Source organism: Grus americana, chromosome 2, assembly GCF_028858705.1.
Source record: "Grus americana isolate bGruAme1 chromosome 2, bGruAme1.mat, whole genome shotgun sequence".
NCBI classification, from domain to species: domain Eukaryota; kingdom Metazoa; phylum Chordata; class Aves; order Gruiformes; family Gruidae; genus Grus; species Grus americana.
In genome coordinates this window covers 55749164-55769176 of record NC_072853.1, presented here as the reverse complement: position 1 = coordinate 55769176, position 20013 = coordinate 55749164, and the positions used below count along the sequence as shown (strand labels likewise).

General features: G+C 39.0%; 1 protein-coding gene across 10 annotated transcripts in view; it reads right to left on the bottom strand.

The window, feature by feature from the left end:
• PTPRM (protein tyrosine phosphatase receptor type M) overlaps positions 1–20013 on the bottom strand; it is a 502968-nt gene that overhangs the window by 375572 nt on the left and 107383 nt on the right. For all 10 annotated transcript variants that reach the window (XM_054814410.1, XM_054814411.1, XM_054814416.1 and 7 more), the window contains one exon: positions 2303–2425. In XM_054814410.1, the coding sequence (XP_054670385.1) occupies positions 2303–2425 (123 nt within the window). The remainder of the gene's footprint in view (positions 1–2302; positions 2426–20013) is intronic.

Below are 20013 nucleotides of genomic sequence, written 5' to 3'. Positions count from 1 at the left end.
CTCTCTGGCTAAGGCTAACTGAAAACTAATTAAAATCATTACGATGATGATTTGAACAAGAACAGGAAAAAACTGTCTAGATGAAATTATGAGGAAAAATTAGATACCACTTGACTGAATCGTGCCCTCAGACACACTGCTTCTCATTTGCAAAAAATGAGCATTTCTTTCCCTCTCAAAGGGCTTTTTGACCTTTTAAGGCACCAATATCCACAACCCTCCTCAGACTAACTCGTTCATCTTCTGACCCAAGACTCCCAAAGCATATTTCACTTCCTTCATGAGCAGAAATAAAACTCCCTAAACTCTAAATATAATTTATTACCAAATTTAATATCTTTTTACTTGATCATCAGAACATTATTTTAGTCTTCTGATAAAAAGGCAGGAAGACAAATAAGAAACTAGTTGTATGACATCCGGTAAATAAAATTACATAGATATCATTTTCCCTCCATAAAAATACCAGTCCCTGCTTAGTCTTGACTCTTGCCCTTGGGGGGAAAAAAAGAACAAAAAAACCAAACCAAAAAATCTTCAAGCCTATGATCATCACAGCAAAGAACATAGATTCGAACCTCTTCTATCTGCCAAGATGACTGAACATATACCGACAATTGTTTCCACAAAATCCAAGTGGGGAGACTAATGAATGAAATTTGGAACAGAAAGAGAATTTCCAGTGGCGTGATTGAGAAAAAGAATGTATAGCTTGTACTGCAAGCCAAGATGACTGATAAACTATGTGTGTTAGCTCCAACTTGAGAAACAGTATTAAGCACTAATGAAATAGTCCAAAAAATTTTTAGCAGTGTGTGCCAAGACCATTGGACAAGAGCCAGTTTAAAAAGGAATTTGCAAGAACCTCCTTTATCTGGGGTGATGAACTCAATCTAGCATGATGGTCCAAGTGCCAGGACTGAGGCAAACTGAACGTTCATCTTGAAGTTGGGAGTCCTACCTTTACCAGTGGAAACCAAGCGGTCAAGAAAAAGGCACTTCAGTTCAACCATCAACTTCAGATATGAAGTTGTCCACAACACATGGCAACATTGATAAATCTATAGTGAAGATCGCTGAGACCGTTTTTACAAGTGAATGATATCTAGGGGCTGATTAGTGCATATCGTACATTAACGCATTCATTTATTAGTCCACTAGTGATGACTGCATACGTTCAGGTTTTGTTTACATAGTCACTTCTGAAGATTCACACTGTTCATCTCCTATTTCCCTATCCAAAAATAAGGGAGGAACATTTTCTTGGGAAGGACAACTATTAAAGAGATTTTACGCAAACGCCAAAGTACATTACGGGTGCTTTAAAGATCTATTTAAAATGGATGTGAAACACCAGGATATCTGCAATGCTTTTAAGTGTTCTGGATATATTTACACTAAATTATGAGGCTAATGCAGAAGTCCCATGATGCAACAAATGGTGAACGGTGAAAGACCACTTTATGAAGTGGTCTTTTTGGTTTGGCTAATTTTAGGTGACAATAGCCACAGGAGGCTCAGTCTTTAAAAGCCAAAGAAGGTGCTGAGGTGGGCTGCAGGCAATCATTGCCCAGGAGATGGAGATAAGTACATGGGGGGAACTCTTAACATGCCTAGATAAAAACATGAAAAAAGAATAATTAATAAATTTTAGCCTAGTGAATACTTTAAAACCAATGGTTAGATGTTATGGATTTGTGTGGGTGAAGTGGTAACGGAATGACTGTAGTACCAAAGTTTGTAGTTCAACAGAATGCAAGGGTTGTTGCTGTGGAACTAGGTCCAACTGCATGCAGTGCATGAAGTACATTAAACAGTATTATCACAACTGTCTTTTAAACACAACAAACACATCATTGAGGCCCTTTGTTTTGGGATACCTCTCCTCTCCTTTTTCTCTCACCTCTTTTTCGGTTTCCATTTCTTTTCAGAACAGATTTTGATTAATATGTCGTTTAATGACAATGCCTAAGGCCACCTTTGTTTTATCTCTTACTATTGTCTCTTCCTTTGAGTCTTCCTGACTAGTCCTGTGTGCCTGTTTCTAGTAATACTTCATATTCATTTTCATGATATCATTCTGTTTTCTTTCTGCCTTCCATGATGACACCAAGTTTCTATTTCTACTTTCTAACCTTTATTTTCCCCACACAACAAAACCTTTTCTTTACAAAATATCCCTCAGAAAAATCACTTGGAAGATCTAAGTATTGCAATTAACAAACAGATTTAGACAATGCAGCATTCTAACAATAATACATAAGCCAATGTCAAAGAGAAACAAAGGAAAATGAAGACCAACCAGATGGCATCCCTTGACCTGAGGAGGGCTTTATCGGTGTGTTCACCTGATCCCAGTTAAGATCATCATCATCTGACTGACTATAGCCACAGGAACTAAGAGGCTCATCAAAAGTACAGCATCCTGTAAAATAAACACAAAGATAAAAATCAAACAAGGCATGCAGGTAACAGATTATGAATCTCCAATCCTAACAACTACAACACAATTCAATGCAAGTTGCAAAATTTTTAAATGTCTTTTAATACAAATTATCATACATTTATTAATCATCACTTTTTTTAGGGGGAATAAAACCTTCTTCCATGAAAACAAAATCTCAAGGGTAACAGAACAAATTTAGAACTGCAGATATTTTTTTCCTATGATACGATCATCAGGTATCAAAACCAAATCAGCAAAATAAAAAGCAGTAAAACTCAGAACATCAAAATATTGAACGTTCAGCATTCTTTGGGAAAAACAATCTACTCCATGCCCAAGATTCCACATTTCAGAAGAAAAGCATAAGCACTGAAACTTCAAGTGGCACTCATCTATCTTGGTTTCCAAGTAAGGGAAGGCGTAGATGCTCCCAGGTGCACTGCACTGCAAACTAGTGCCAGCCTGGGTGTTTGTGGGATCAGCGCCCCTGGCACAATACAGCACAGCTACCTCGAAATGCCCATCTATGCGCAGCCTCAAACTCTCCGGAAGAACAGTATTATTTCCTCTCTTTTTCCCATTCTCTTCCAAAGTCTTTTCCAAGGAAAGAATAACATGTTATAAAAGCTCACACTATCCCAAGCTGGGGCAGAGAAAAAACTAATGTAACAGATTTAGAAGAATGGAATCTAACACTATCCACAAAAACACAGAAAAGCTTTGCTTTCTCCCTTTGGTACAGAGAAAACTTGTCCAGCTTTTTTACATCATTCTCTTCTAACAAGAGACTAACATAGGGTTACAAAATTCTGTTTTCTTTGATGTTTGATGTCTCACTCCAGTGAAGAATGACATCTTTCCTATTCAGGAAAACAAATATAACCCTAGTCATAGATATTTCATTCCATATTAAAGTAAATTCTGCAGCTGTTCAAACAAAACTAAACTTTAGGGCTATTCATCATCTTTGCTATCTGTCCACTGGCACAGCAGGCTTAGCCTTGCCAAGCTGTATAAAAATAGGAAACAGACAAAAACCTAGCTTTAAAAAAAGACTTTAAAAATCTAAATTTTCCTAGAATGTTATAAAAGGCATTACAGAATACCTCATCAAAAATAGCACAGTAGAAGACAAAATTTCATCATACCTGACAAGCTTCACCTACTTGAAGTCCAGCCTTCCTAACAGCTAGTCCTAGTTTAAATTTGAGATTCATGACAAGCACTTTGCAAGCATATAATCTTCAATAGAAATTAATTTTATATGAAATCACCAGATAATGTCATTTTTTGTTCTCTTACAGTGCCATTGGTCTTTACAAACATACCATGTTTGCCCTGCCCTTGGATACAGGTCATCCTATACTGTTCTCTGTTCTAAAATATCTTTCTAGAGGAAGTCTTCATTAGCTCCAGGTATATCAGGGAAATTAGCACCTCTGGACACCACATCTTTCTGTACAATTTTAAGTGCACCATAGAATCATAGCATCATAGATTGTCCTGAGTTGGAAGGGACCCATAAGGATCATCGAGTCCAACTCCTGGCTCCACACAGGACCAGCCGAATCAGAGCATATGACTGAGAGCGTTATCCAGACGCTTCTTGAACTCAGGCAAGCTCGGTGCTGTGACCACTTCCCTGGGGAGCCTGTTCCAGTGCCCGACCATCCTCTCGGTGAAGAACCTTTTCCTGATGTCCAACCTAAACCTCCCCTGTCGCAGCTTCATTCCGTTCCCTCGGGTTCTATCACTGGTCACCAGAGGGAGGAGATCAGCGCCTGCCCCTTCGCTCCCTGTCGTGAGGAAGTTGTAGGCCGCGATGAGGTCTCCCCTCAGTCTCCTCTTCTCTAGGCTGAACAAACCAAGGGACTTCAGCCTCTCCTCATACGTCTTCCCCTCTAGACCCTTCACCATCTTTGTTGCCCTCCTTTGGACACTCTCCAACAGTTTTATGATCTTTTTGTACTGTGGCACCCAAAACTACACACAGTACTTGAGGTGAGGCCGCACCAGCACAGTGTAGAGCGGGACAATCACTTCCCTAGACCGGCTAGCAATGCTGTGCTTGAGGCACCCCAGGATATGGTTGGCCTTCCTGGCAGCCTGGGCACACTCTTGGCTCACGTTCAACTTGCTGTCGACCAAGACCCCCAAGTCCCTTTCAGCATGACTGGTCTCCAGCGTCTCATCGCCCAGTCTGTATGTATAGCCAGGGTTGCCCCTTCCCAGGTGCAGAATCTGGCACTTGCCCTTGTTAAACCTCACGCGGCTGGTGATTGCCCAGTTCTCCAGTCTGTCCAGATCTCTCTGCAAGGCCTCTCCACCCTCGACGGAATCGACAGCTCCTCCCAATTTGGTGTCATCTGCAAACTTGCTCACAACACCTTCTAGTCCTACATCCAAGTCGTTTATGAAAACTTTAAAAAGAACTGGCCCTAAAATGGAGCCCTGGGGAACCCCACTGGTGACTGGCCGCCAGCCTGATGTAACCCCGTTTACCATAACTCTTTGGGCCCGACCCACCAGCCAGCTGCTCACCCATCGCACTATGTTTTTGTCAAACTGTATGCTGGACATTTTGTCCAGAAGGATACTGTGAGAGACAGTATCGAAAGCTTTACTGAAATCTAAAAAAAATGACATCAACTGGCTTCCCTTGGGTCAACTAGATAGGTGACCTTGCAACTCCAAACTCTAATATTTCACCTCAGTGATAACAACAGATATAAATGATCTTTTTCCTAAAGTTAAACAAAATCAGAAATAACAGAGATTTGTATAAAGTATATCAAATAGCATCTGTAACATTTCCAGTGGGAAGGCTTAGAAAATTAGGCAGCCGTTTACAGATTTGTTCTAGTACGTGCATAAATATTACTTTGTACTTAATAAAAGCTGCCACAAATTAAGTTTCAGACACAAAAGCAAAACATCACCTTTCACAGACCTATTTGTGGTTTAAAAAATTTAAAAAAAAAAAAAAAACCCAAACCACTGGTGAAGCAAATGGTAGTTTCCTTGCAATGGTAATGCAAACAATACTAGGACATAAATTTAGATATCAAGTTATGTAGTGTGCAATGTAGCCAAGCTTGGTAAAAAATATACACCCAAAAAAAGCTGGTAAAAATTAAGAGTTTACAGTTCATACACAGAACTAATAAACGTACAGAATAGCTCCCATAACTCATGGCATCGCACATATCTCTAGCAGTTAGAAGACACAGGAAAGTTTAAAGTATTTTCTTGCTCAAATCCAGAAGCACAGCCAAGCGTTGCAAAATGTCCAATACTGTAAAAAAGGGAAGAGTTTGTGATTCCAGATGGTTAATAAAGGCTTCTCTCCTTCTTGCTAGTTAGGAAGATGTCAAAAACTTGGATAAATAGCACGACAGTTCTACTTGTCCAGACCATTTGTCTGTCAACACAGGGCCGTTTCTCACTGCTTGCTTTTCTTCATTGCTCATGCGAGTCTATCGCTAAATCACTGTCAGGATTTCTTTTTTTCTTTTATCTTTGCCATTTACATCCTTCAAACCTTTGTGAATTTACTATCTTATGACTTCCGCAAAATGGGTATCTAATCTTCCCATCTGCTATAGAAAGAGTTTAAAAAGAACCTTTGAACTCCTCCTTCCATTCCTAAGTCACTTCCCTCCCCACCAACTAATAACCAAACTGTAGCAAGTATTACTACAAGCAATCAAGCTGAACAGCCACCTATCCAGAGAACTGACTAGCATATATAAGATCTTTTAACAGCACAGACGTCAAGCCACGTTTCTTTCTACAGCCAGCTACTAAGGATAAGATGAATACTACTGAAGGCTTTGCACAGCCATGACTTTTTGTAAAGTCTTTTGTCGATTAAAATAGCATACATGACATACGTAGATGTTGGAAGTATAGACAAATTTATAGATTGAACTATAAGAATAGCACAGAACATCTTACTGGAACAAAACGAAACGGGGGGGGGGGGGGGGGGGGGGGGGGAAGCTTATCCAAATTAGCCAAGTAACAATTACTGTAAATCAAGAGTCCTCGACAGCCCTAATGGCTTACGCCTGCTCCCCGAAGTTCTGTATTACAAATAAGATGAAGTTCTTTAGAAACGGGTCACGACATTTGACAAAACCCTACATTTGCATCTTCCCAAGCCCTCCTGCCTTCTTCTGCAGTGCTTTGTGTATTTTCTAATCACAATGTTCTTACTGTACAAGGTTTTCACTTCATAAAAAGTTACCCACATATGATATCAACAAGGGCTAAGAATGTCTCTCATCATTTGCACTGTTTTGAAACACGAGCCACTGCCAAGAAAGGCAGTTGTTTATAATCAGCTAGCACATTTGAGAAATTCTGCCCATTTTTTGCTATTAGAATTTATAACAACATTCAAAATGTGTGTTGTCTGCTATATAGTTTAATCAAGCAAAGCAACTTCCATGACTGTTACACTGGCATTACAGTTTGGATAGCCGAACTATATTTTAAAGAATGACTTCTGTGCTGACTGAAATATTTATAAGTAAAACAGGAGATACATATCCCATTAATATTCTTTGGCTTATGCTGCATTTTATAGATATTTTTGGATTCCTAAGAGGAACTGAATTGACAAATGCACAAAATGCAACACAGTCTATTACAGCCTTTCACCTGTTCTTTCAGCTGCAATTATCCATTTAACCATCATGAATCCAGTTCAATATAACTATGCCATTGCCCAAATGTAGTCTTTTTTGCACGTTTCTATTTTTTATTTGGTTGAATTATTTTAGATCTTGAAAACTTTATAAGCTTAAACCAGGAAGATAATTTAAGCAACCAATTAAAGTAAATGGGATAAAGAATACACTATATTTTTCCTAATGTGAATAAAGTTTTATTCAAAGTATTCTCTGTGTTACAGATCATCACATCTGTTATGAAGTATTCTAGAAGAATACCTTATAAAAAAGTAGAATAATAGAAGAGAAAATCAGTTAAGTGACAAAAACTAACATAGAAAAAAGTTCAACTTATGCTGGACACTGCTTTATTTTTGTTGTTGTTATATACTGCAAAGCTCTCAGATCAATATGTAGTTTTCATCAAAAATTTGCTGCCAAATGTGCAAGTGCTAAAACTTGTAATGCTTATGAGTATCAATGCTAGCATTGGCAGGGGACATATATGCATACTAGAACTGACACAAGCGCCCTGCTTTGGGATAAAATACATTTTTTATTTACAGCAAAACCTTGTGGTTTCTGGTCTGCCATAGTACCGTGAATTCAGTTGCAGAATAAGTGAACGCAGAAGATGAGTTCTGAATCCCATGTTTTATTAATAGTCTGCTTTATCTTATTTTTAAGGTATTCTAAATTCTGTTGTCTCTGTATATTCAGTTTCATACTGGACATGTATTTATGTTGATTAACTCTAAGTACAATGTTGCTATTCTTTGAACAGAAATAAAGATTTTGATAGCTGATCTGAAAGCTGGGTGTCTAGACCACATGTCATATTAGGGGGCTTTGATAATGTAGTGAAAGATTAATTTCTTATTAGGCAATGGAACTTTTCGTTCTCTGTATAAAAAAGGAGCCTCTGCCCAAACCAAGCTATTGCTGCGCCCAACAGCAATGGACCAAGCACATTACCTGGACAACATACCAAGGCAAATTAAAAGTGAAATAACTGAAAAATGTGACAAACTGCAATTGCTAAGCTTGACCAGCTTTCATCCTCAAGGGTTACTGCTCAGGATGATGAGGCAGCATTACTGTGCTGCCCTGTGCTGCTTCTACATTTTTAAAATTTTAGGTTTCAGGGCAATCATCCTATCTAGACACTCTCATGACAATTAAAAAATTATCTGAGAAACACAGCATTAGGAAAACAGGATCCTTCTTAGCTGTGAGGGTGGTGAGGCACTGGAACAGGCTGCCCAGAGAAGCTGTGGATGCCCCCTCCCTGGAAGTGTTCAAGGCCAGGTTGGATGGGGCTTTGGGCAACGTGGTCTAGTGGAGGGTGTCCCTGCCCATGGCAGGGGGGTTGGAACTAGATGGTCTTTGAGGTCCCTTCCAACCCAAACCATTCTATGATTCCATGATCCTGAGCCTCTAGCTGAAATCAGAGAATAAGCAACTACTCCTTTGGGGGCAGGTAAAAAGTCATAAAATGGAAAATAAAAAGCCATTCTCAATTCTAAACTGGCTAACAGAGAAAGCAAAAGTGGGAATCAATGAATAATTTTTAAGATAAATTAAAATGCTGTGTCTAAACCTGTATGACAGGTCTAGTCTGCTGTATAACTTCTATTAAACATAGGGCGATGACAAAAATTGTCTAATGCAAAACTGTTCACCTCTGTGAACTCAATAAATGGTTGAGCCAATAAAGCTTCAAGTGAACTAACTACAGCTAAATAAATGGATGGCTTAAAGAACATGTTAGAACCTGGACATAATGGCCTGCCTGGATTCTGCTTTGTGTGTAGATTCCCAGCAAAAAAGGCTCTATCATCTGCCTTTTCAAAGGTGTTACAGCATTATACATTAAAAGGACTTTCAAGACATGCTAGCTCAGAGATATGTAGCAAAAGAAACTCTTTTCTGCGTGCCTCCAAAGTGCACAGAGAGCTGCCACCTATCTGCAGTGACATACGCCAAAAAAAATCCTATCCAGGTTTTACAAGTGAGCTTTCAACAGTGAGTAGTCTGTTTTAAAATGCAACATTTTGGTAAATATACCAAGTTTTTGATTTATGCTAGAGGCAAGTGTTCAGAGCTGTAAAATAATACTGTAATCTAGATTACTGGTCAGGGAGTCTGAAAAACCATGTGCTGCATAAACTCAATCTAATTTAAAACTGTATCTACATTTTGTTAAGTCTGCATATGCACCAGGTTGAGGGAGAAGAGCAAGAGAAAACAGATTTTACAATTAAAGAACTTCTCTGATTGCGGCTATGCGCAGAAAGGGTTTTGAAAGAGGTAGAGGACGGAAGAATTATCTGGAAAAATCTCATGAGTCAGAGCAAAGATGATGAGGTAAAAGGATGTATTTTGCAACTAAGAAAGGCCAGATATTAATTCTAGCTGTAAAGGAGAATAACAGACAGAAAATGATAGAAAATTGTGCTAAGATATGTGGAAAAGGCAGTATGAGACTGCTAGAGAGTTCTGAATTCACAGACCCAATTCCAGCAGTATTGCAGGTGATGACAGTAATACAGAAAAATATCGTTTCAGATAAACATTTAAAGCTGTTATTTATGAGACCTCAAAAGCTCACCACATGTTCATAAAACATTTACAATTGTTCTCTCTGTTCTCCCTCCACTTACCTGACAGAAACTGAATCAACACAAATGTCTCCAAAACCGCTTCAGTTTTGGTGACGCGGGACATGGTAGTAAAGTTGCATTTTATGGAAGACATATCTGTCAGTTCTAACTTCCCCTAGAAACCTGCCCACATTTAGGCAAATAAAATGTTTTCTAAAAAAATTACACTTGCCTAATAGATACTAAGAATTATTCAAAATTTGGGTTCCTGGATTCTACTGAAAAGCCTTGAAAAAAGGGAACAGTTTCCTCTCAAAATGTGCATTTAAACTCCTTTTAGATATGAAGGCATAGGAACAGACACCACTCACCAAGGATAAAAGACAGGACATTGAATAAGGGCTCCTAAAATAAATATCACCCATCTCGTGTAAGCAAATAATATGCAGGCCCGTGGGAAAACGGGTGCACATTAACATTCTGTGAGCAAGCTTATTTCTGGCATTTTTTAATGCCAGGGTGTTTGATTTTGCATTAGTGATAGCTTTTCTTAATGTATGGCACGGATTATACAGGCAAGTGCAGATGTATGCTTACATACACAGATTATATCCCTGCTGGCAGTTGTCATTAATTAGAACACATCTACCAAAAGAAATATTCGAGTGTTCAATCTATAAAGGAAAGTATAGGATAATGCAGAAATGTATTTAGGAAATGCTATTTTGAAAGGTATTATTAAAACAAGCATATTTTCAAAAGTCACTTGGATTTTATGCTTTAGTAATAGGGAAGGATATCACGCTGGGTGTTAAAATTATTAGCTGGTCTTCCAGTCCAACACAAGTTACCACTAAAAGAGACACTCCTACAAATAGCTGCTATGGATAAATTGTGGCAGTTGGGGGGTTGATGGTTTGCAGGGTTTTTTATTTTGGGTTTTTTTTTCAGTTTCATTTCTTTTTGTATACATAGCTTTGTACCCTTTTTTTAATTAATGTAATGATTAAATGGAGTTCCAAATCTAGGAATTTACTTTATAAATGTAATAAATATTGTTATGATAACTTTTTTGAAAGAAAGCCTTGTAAGAAAAAAAATCTCCACAGGATAAGTACTTCAGAATGACTTTTCAAGAAAACTAGAAGTCCAATTTTTAACATAGATTTAACCTACAGATGTATATAGCTTATTAAAAAGATCACATTGGGCATACCAGTTGCAAAAGGGAGACAGGTGATGTACTTGTGTTTTGGACCTGACTCAACCTGCCGAAATTCTGGATTGTGGTCAAAACCACTACAAAAATGAATAAATAAAAGGCAGATTTCCCGTATGGTTTATATCTTGTTTACCACAAATATACGACAAAACCGTGCATCAAAATCCATAAACTGCCTGAAATGTTTCGACATAGAGCTTTGACCTATAAATAACTAACAAAAGGAAACTTCTTTTCACATACTTAAAATAGAATTAAAAATTCAAAACATATTCTGCCAGTGGAATAAGCCTCCTGAGAAAAACAAAAATGCAACTGAACACCTCCTTCATATAGTTTATATCATAGGATTCACTTAATTTATTTTTATAGCTACCACCCAGGAGTGCACAAAACCCCTTTATTAAATGTGTAAAAGCATTCAATCACCTCTGTTGGCAAAGAAAACAGATGCTACAGAAGAGAGATGTGGGAGAGGTATTTTTTTTCCCCCATTTACTTGAAATGGAGACTAGTAAGGACGAATTGGGAGGGCGGGAAACAGATGTACACATTGCAGTAATACATACAGAAGGTAACAACTGGGTATACTTCCTTTTGACAAGTTAACATGCAGTACCTCTAAAAGGACTCGAAATGACACCTCTGTTTTGAAAAACTACAGTAAAACACATGACAATGTTTTCTGTGCTCTTTCCTAAGGAAGAGAAGAAAGAGGGTAATTTTCAGCCCTGGCTCCCGGGCCATACATTAGCCAGTCGTGACTTTGAAGCAGTACTCTGCAGCACTTCACCTGCAGCCGAGGGACAAAATACATATCACAGGTATCTCTTTTCCACTTGGCAGCTACTTGTGATTTCTTATGTTGGTAACCGAAGCTGCCCCTATTAATTTAATTATTATGTAGAATGCCTCTATCCTTTCCTCACTTGGATTTTCTTGCAATTTTACCTTCACTTCTCCTTTCAGCTCACTGAGGAGAGCTATCACCAAAACATGCCCAAGCATGCGCAGCTAGAATTAAAAAGTGAACATCTAAACATAGTAAGAAATTACTTATTTGATTTCTTTCTTTTTTTTCTGGTTTCATTTGCTCCTAAAGAGCTACCAAGGCCTAGAGGCAAAAACCTAAATTGTTTCCTTAGGTAAAGTGCTGCCCTGAGAAAGGGTAAGCTGAAGAATCACTCACCATTAATCACTCAATATGGTATTTAGGAGGGATGTAAGCAGTTCTGCTGATCTGTTAAAGACAGGCAAATTTCAACAAAAGGAAAGACGACGGCTATCTGCTTTCAGTAGCTCCACGTTAATTCCACGTTTTAACTGTTTATCCTAAAACCTGCTTACTCCATTTCACCTCATTTGAGTACCCCAGCATCTTTGTGTACCATCACAGTAGAGCTGCCCCAGAGAGATTTGTCCAGAGGAGGGCAGAGGAGAGCAGGGGAAGGCGTTTGAGAAACAATACAAAACTGTACAAGTGGGAAACAATACAAAACTGCACAGGGTCACCTGTGCAAGAAAGAAATGTAACACTGGAAAATCTGCGATGAAATAACATACAGTTCAGAAGGAAGGAAAAAACGGTGGGGATACTCAGTCTTCCCCCCCCCCCCCCCCGTCCCTAGCTAGGAGGAAGGGATTTGAAATGCATACCCTGCAGCCAAAATCTATCATAATAAAGGGTCTGCTCACCCCGACACTTTGCTTTCTTTAAAACACAGCGTAACCTAAGAAACATACAATCAGTAAGGCTGTGATTATGAGACCACACCAAACCATCTCTCTAACATCCATCCAGGAAACACTGTATTAGATTTTCGGTTTGTCATGAGGACAAACCTTTTCATGCTACATCCATCCTAAGGCTCTGGGGAAATACGGCCTGATAACAGACAGTCGAACCACCTTCCCCACAGCCAGCACTACCAGCCATTCAACTCACAAAACCATTAAGCGCCTGATCCCAGCGTTCTCAGATTGCCACTAAGGTACTTCTTAGTCATTTTGAAAAATAGCATTTTTTTTTCCTTAAAATTACTAAAAGCCAACATCTTCATTCTTAGTTAGTAATTGTGCTATTCAATTATCCCCCCAAAAGTTTCCCCCCACGTTCTAATGGATGTACATGAGTGAATGAATGTGAACAAAGGCAAGAATAAGCAACACAGTAAGCAGCCACTGCTCTTTTGTCTGCAGTTGTGCCAAGAGTCATACAAGTTTTCACAAAACAAATCAGCCTTCAGCTGCATTTCATGCTATGAGACTGTGAGAAAAACCACTGTGTTGCTTCAACACATTTACCACATAAATTTACAATTCAGATTGAGTTAAAGAACGCTTGCTCTGACTGAAAAAAAAAAAAGTCTTACTTCATAGGTCAAAGTTGCTTTGTTCGTTCCTTGCCATACAGCGTTAGGTCAATGGACAGACATTGACAAGCAACCTTCATGCTGTTATAGAATAATCAAAACCTGTGATATTTTAAATTAACTACTGTATAACTACTACAACTGTATCTGTTAACAGCACAGATTACATCAGAAACAAATAAGAAGCTAAATTCTGATTATAAAGCTCAGTATCATGTTTTTCTAAGGTCAATGAATACAACAGTGTGAAATAGTTCAAAGCCTTGGAACAGGTAAAAGTCAGCTCTGAGACACTGGGCCCACAGCAAACCCAGATACCACAGCTGGAGTGCCAGTACAGTGTAGAATATCCTCAAAGTGAGCCCCAAGACTCATTTCTTCTCTGGCTTCCACAACTTTCACAGACAGTTAATACTGCCTCTGAAGTTATCAGTTAGCAGGACTGAAGACAACTTGTTTTATCAAATCCAGTTTTGATAGCTAAGAGATTAACTATCATTTCATCCAACTATCAGGACATTCTGAGCTCAGTAAGCTTTTTGTTTTGGGTTTTTTTTTTGTGTTGTCAAAAGCTACTACAATATCCTGTTTATCTATATATAAAGGGATTTCATTGAGAAACCTGACAGGATTCTTCTCATCTGCCAGTTGATCTTTTAAAATGTATCTTCACCTTTAAACTCTCCAAGCTAAAAATCACAAGTGTACTTCAAGCTCAATCATTCTCCCTGGTGCCGCTCATTTTTAATGAGCATCTTGTCTTTACGTCTCCCAGAAGACAGACTCCAACAATCTCAGGTGATGTGAAACCAATGCTCGATGCTTCTCTAAACCTCTGTCTTTTTGAGCCTGAAATCTTCCTGCTAAATCCATATGGAGCTGATGGGCCATTTCAGTCAAACCCCATTTCACTTACTTATCACAAGCCCCTACTTAGAAACTCTACTGTGAATTGCTTGTACACACAATCTGTTTCCAGCTTTGAACTTTAAAAAGGATTTAAGCAGTCAATCTCAATATCATTATAAATCCAACATGCATTACTTGCCTATTGATTGTGAGAAAATAAAAGTTTGAAGCTTGATTTCAGGACTAATCTTTCCATTTGTTTGATGAGTTCTGCAGTTGTTACAGAACACTTAGTGCATCCTGTTAGATAACAGCATATTAAGCTTGGATGAGAAATCCAGACTATTTACAATACACTTCTAGCTTTAAGTAAAGAACAAAGGCAGTGTTAGCTTTGCTGGTCTCAGAGGCTTTTAAGCTATACCACAATTGAAAAAACCAAAACAAAAAACCAAACCCAAAACCACAAATAAAAACCAAACAAAAACCCCCCACTAAACATTTTTGTATAAAGGATTCCACAACCTTAAAATATTTTTGAAGAACTAATAATGTTAAGATTGATTTTATATTTCTTCTGCCCGATATATCAAACTTCAATATATTCTGTCCAAATCTAGACTTTTATATTCTACTTCAGCAATGCATACAGCAAATGAAAAAATAGGCAGGACACATTGGTATTCATTCCATTTGTTATTAGACTATCTTACAAATGGTATTTTTCCCTATAAATTTTAAGTGAAATAGTTTATCATCTAATTAAATGAGCTGTTTATGTCCCAGATTTTAATGCATATACTGAGCATTTGAGAACAAATGCCATAAAAGAATTTTATATAAAGAATTCAAATAGATATTGAAGCCCATGGAGCCCCTTCCCTACCTGCTAATCGAAGAATTCCCCCACTCTTATTTTTTCTGTTTTAAATCTCCAGGTTTTCTGCTGCATTTAATCTGGGTGCTTTCCTTTAGGTGAGAGGGGCTGTTACTCATTTTGTTTTGCTTTTTAAAGTTACTGTGTATGCGTTTTCCCATGCAGTGACTATGAACTGCTACAGATGCCTCCCAAATCATTTAGTTCTATGCTACAGCTCCAGCTACTCGATCAATAATTCAGGAAAATATTCATCTCGATTTAGTTACTGCTGTCAGTACAACTCTTTGTGCCTGGATGAAAAGAGAGCAGGACCTCCATCTGGAGGTTTTACCTGCGCTGCTCAATGAATTAACCTGTAGGAGGTGCCACAGTGATGAAGCAGTCAAAAACCTCCAGCAGGCAACTTCATCACACGGGTAATTAGTTCACTACATCAATAACGCCTCCAGTCGTTAGCAGCGCCAAGGCTGAATCTCAGGTTTGCTTGTTAAATTCAGTCAGCACAACAGGCTTTCACTGTGCTACAGGTATAAATAACTTTCTATTTTTAAATGTAGTTAGCTACTGCTTTTTTTTTTTTCTCATTTTTAGTCATTATCTCTTGCAATAAATTATACTTTATTTCATTCATCACGTCTATAACCTCCTCCCAGAAGGAGAAGAAATAATTAATTTTAGAAACCTCTGACATTTTCACAAGGTCTATCAACTATAAGAGAGACCCACATTTTTGAGTCTTAAAAACACTACTGCTGCAACATTGACATGCCCAAGCTTATATGACCCAAGGAGCGACTTCTTGAATCTCCCACATAGCAGAACAGGGCGCTATCACTACACTACCCAGATAAAATAGTTACTTTCAGTTCTTGCCTATAAGAGGATTAAGTCAGTAGTAAACTCACTGAAATGTTGTACCACCACAAAAAGACAAATCGAGGTCACACAGACCTTCATGCTTTCTAAACCTTGTAGAAACCATTTCAGGTCTGTGAGTGAGTGACTGTGGTACTTAAGTACTGGCAAATCCAAGGACTGGCAGGTTGATTCAAATTATTTTTTGCTTTCCACTAATTCCTGCTCCATGCCTGGTAAAAGGGATGTTTTGTCCAGGTAGTAACACCGGGATAACCATCTGTGATCCTTTATGAAAGGGGTCCAATATTCCTGGGACCCCAGGACGTTACTAAATTGGGAAGGTCTTGCCCTCTCAGTTGCCAAAGTTCACTTCAGGATAGGATAATCTAATAAACGCTAAATGTACACTCATGTCTCCAAACAGTATAGATTAGGACAGTATCACTGATTTATGATAGCTTAGACTAGCTCAGAGTTTTTTGGCTTAATTACTTGAAAGGACCCACTTTTTATTATAGTATTTTAGTAATATCACATAACTTGTTATTCAGTGTATACAGATACTTCACAATACATGTAAAAATGTATCTGCCTTAGTTTACCTTTAATTACTTACAGAGAAAACAATAAACAGTTGAGCTTTTGGGGCAACTTTCTTCTTACGTAAATGCATCTTTCTTAAATGTTTAAAAATCTTAATAAAAGTTAGGTTTGGCCTCTGTTTTTGAGGTAACCGATAGGTCTGAAGACTTCAGTGAGTGCTAAGAATTGTGTGTCAGGTGTCAATGCAGTCCAAGCACAGGGATATTTCAAGTGGATGTGAGACACTCATATATTCATCTGTCATCACCCAGTCTAACCCAACGTACAGCACACACCTCAGGACTTAAAGTAATTAATTCCTGCCTGAACCAGAGCATATCTTTTAGTGACATATGCAATCACATATTTTAAACATTTTAAATCACAGAGATGTCATAGTTACCGAGATAACTGCATTCTCTTCTTTAATAATCTATTTGAGCACCATTTCAGTTCTTAGCTCTCAACTCTGTTCAAGGGTAGAATTCGGTATTTCTCCTAATGTCATGTCAAATCTCAGACTGCAGTCCCCCATCCTACTCTCAGCCAGCCTGACCTATTCACATCTTGCAGTTCCTCTGCTCCTTTTGGAGCCAAGGGTGATAGCCCTCAACTGAACAGCTTGGAAAAGCAAAGTAATATTTGTTCAAGTTAAAAGCGTGCTAGAAGAAGGGTTTAATACAGTAAGTCAGTGTGTTTTGCATGTATGGGATTTTTTTTTCCCATAATGTTTAACATTTTAGGACTTGGAGGTATAATAATTTTGGGGTTTTGGGGGGAGGTGGTTTGTTTTTTGGTTGTGGGTGGTTTTTTAACTTCCTTCACAAAATGCCTCTCTCTCCCTCCCTCCCTAATAATGATGTACAGATCCTGATGATCAGTTAAATCTTTCTCACTTCAGCAAATGTTCCTAACTGTTTACAGCCCTTCAAAGTACTGCTCCCATGAACTAGCAGGACAACCCTATTTTCACACTCTTTCAGGTGTGGAAGCATGACAGTCCCCTACAATTGTCTCCTGTTATTATGTCCTCTTCTTGTTTGTCTTCCTCTCTGCAAGAGGCATTTGCACAGAATAATCCAGTTATCACCACGACATCATCTCAAACATGTCACTTAAATGTATTTGTAAAATTACTTCTCAGCATTTTTAGATTCTTGAATCACAGAGACACAGAAAGGTTGAGGTTAGAAGAGACCTCTGGAGGTCAAACATGGACAGCCTAGAGCAGAGGTCTCCAAAGTGGGGTGCACGCAAGACAATCCATTGGGGTGTGGGAAGAAAACATTAGAACTTCCAGCTTTTTTTTTTAAACATAAAAATAAGAAAGAAATTAAGCTTTACTAATATTTAATATACAGCTGGCACTCTCACTTGGTCCGTATGTCAGACATTCACGTATTTCCGGGGGAAGAGTGGGTCCTCCCTAACACGGAGGGGGTGACAGTGACACCATCACTTGATCATTTGCTTTAAATTGCAAGGTATTGCAGTTCCAGGGTCCCTGATTAAGTGGATTTATGGATATTATCTAGTTTTAAATAAAGTAATCCTCACAAAATGGACAAGTGGCTTACAAAAATTCCTGCAAAGAAACCAAAGTCTGAAGATGACACTAATAATGCAAGTACAAGTAGACAAGAAAATGGCAGAGCTGGTATTTCTCCTCAGTAAGAGCTCTTTGTCAGCAACATTACGAGGTTAATGACAGTGACTACCTAATCAGATCTCACAAGACCTCAGTCAAAAAATTTTGACGTTATCAATATTGAAATAAAGTGAACTTAGAGGCAGACCTTCGAATTGCTGCATCATAAAGTGTTAAACCAAGATTTTAAAAAATAAGGAAGCATATACAATCACATAGCTGTCCCTAAAAATGCATTAATAATAGCAATATTTTAGCTAAGAGAATAAAAAGGGGTCTTTTACCATTACTAAAAAAAATTCAAAAATACTGTTTATTTCATCTTTATATTATTGTTTTAAAATTTCTTTTTTTGTGCATGTTTTAACTGTATTAATTATATTTGTATAGTAGTATGTGTATACAAATTATAAATTATTATACAAATATTGGGAATGCACGCTCAAAAATTTTTTACTGATTTTTTACTGTGTGATCAAAAGAGTTTGGAGGTCACTGACCTACAGCAGGCTGCTCAGGACCATCTCCCGATGGCTTTTTACTATCCTCAAGGCTGGAGGTCATCTGGTTCAACCCCCCTGCTCAAAGCAGGGCCACTCACAGCCACTTGCCTAGGACAACATACAAATGCTTTCTGAGTATCTCCAAGGTTGGAGACTCCACAAACTCCCTGGGCAACCTGTGCCAGTGCTCAGTCACCCTCACAGTAAAAAGAAGTGTTTCCTGGTGTTCAGAGGGAACCTCCTGTGTTCCAGTGTGTGCCCATTGCCTCTGGTCCTGTCACTGGGCACCTCTGAAAAGAGCCTGGCTCTGTCCTCTTTGCACCGTCCCTTCAGATGTTTATATACATTGATGAGATCCCCCTGAGCCTTCTCTTCTCCAGGATGAACATTCCCAGCTCTCTCAGCCTTTCCTCATAGGAGAGATGCTCCAGTCCCTTCACCATCTTTGTGGCCCTTTGCTGGACTCTCTCCGGTATGTCCACATCTCTCTTGTACTGAAGAGCCCTGAACTGGACCCAGCACTGAAGCTTCCCCAGAGGGGAAGGATCACCTCCCTCGACCTGCTGGCAACACTGTTCCTAATGCAGCCCAGGATACCATTGGTGGTCTTTGGCAAAGACACATTGCTGGCTCATGGTCAACCTGGTGTCCACCAGACCCTTTTCTGCAAAGCTGCTTCCCAGCTGGTCAGACCCCAGCCTGTACTGGTGCATGGGGGGGATGTTCCTCACCAGGTGCAGGACTTTGCACTTCCCCTTGTTGAACAACTCTTTGGTTTATCAGCCACCTCTCCCACTTTTGTATCATCTGCAAACTTGCTGGGGGTGCACTCTGTTCCATCATCCAGATCATTAATGAAGATGTTGAATAGGACTGGACCCAGTATAGACCCCTCAGGTACAGCACCAACTGGACTTTGTGCCACTGATCACCACCTTCTGGGCCTGGCTGTTCAGACAGTTTTCTACCAACCTCACCATCTGCTCATCCAGCCCCTACTTCGTCAACTTGTCTGCGAGGATCTTATGGGAGACAGTGTCAAAAGCCTTCCTGAAGTCTAGGTACGCAATATCCAGTGCTCTCCCCTCATCTATCAAGCCAGTCATTTCACCATAGCAGGTTATTAAGTTGGTCACTTCCCCTTGGTGAATTTGTGCTGACTGCTCCTGATGATGTTCTTGTCCTTCATATGCCTGGAAATGGTTTCCAGAATTGGTTGCTACATCACCTTCCCAGGGACTGAGGTGAGGCTGACCTGCCTGTAGTTTCCTGGATCCTCCTTCTTGCCCTTTTTGAAGATAAGAATGATGTTTGCTTTCCTCCAGTTCTCAGGCACCTCTCCCAATTACCATGATCTTTCAAAAGTTATGAAAA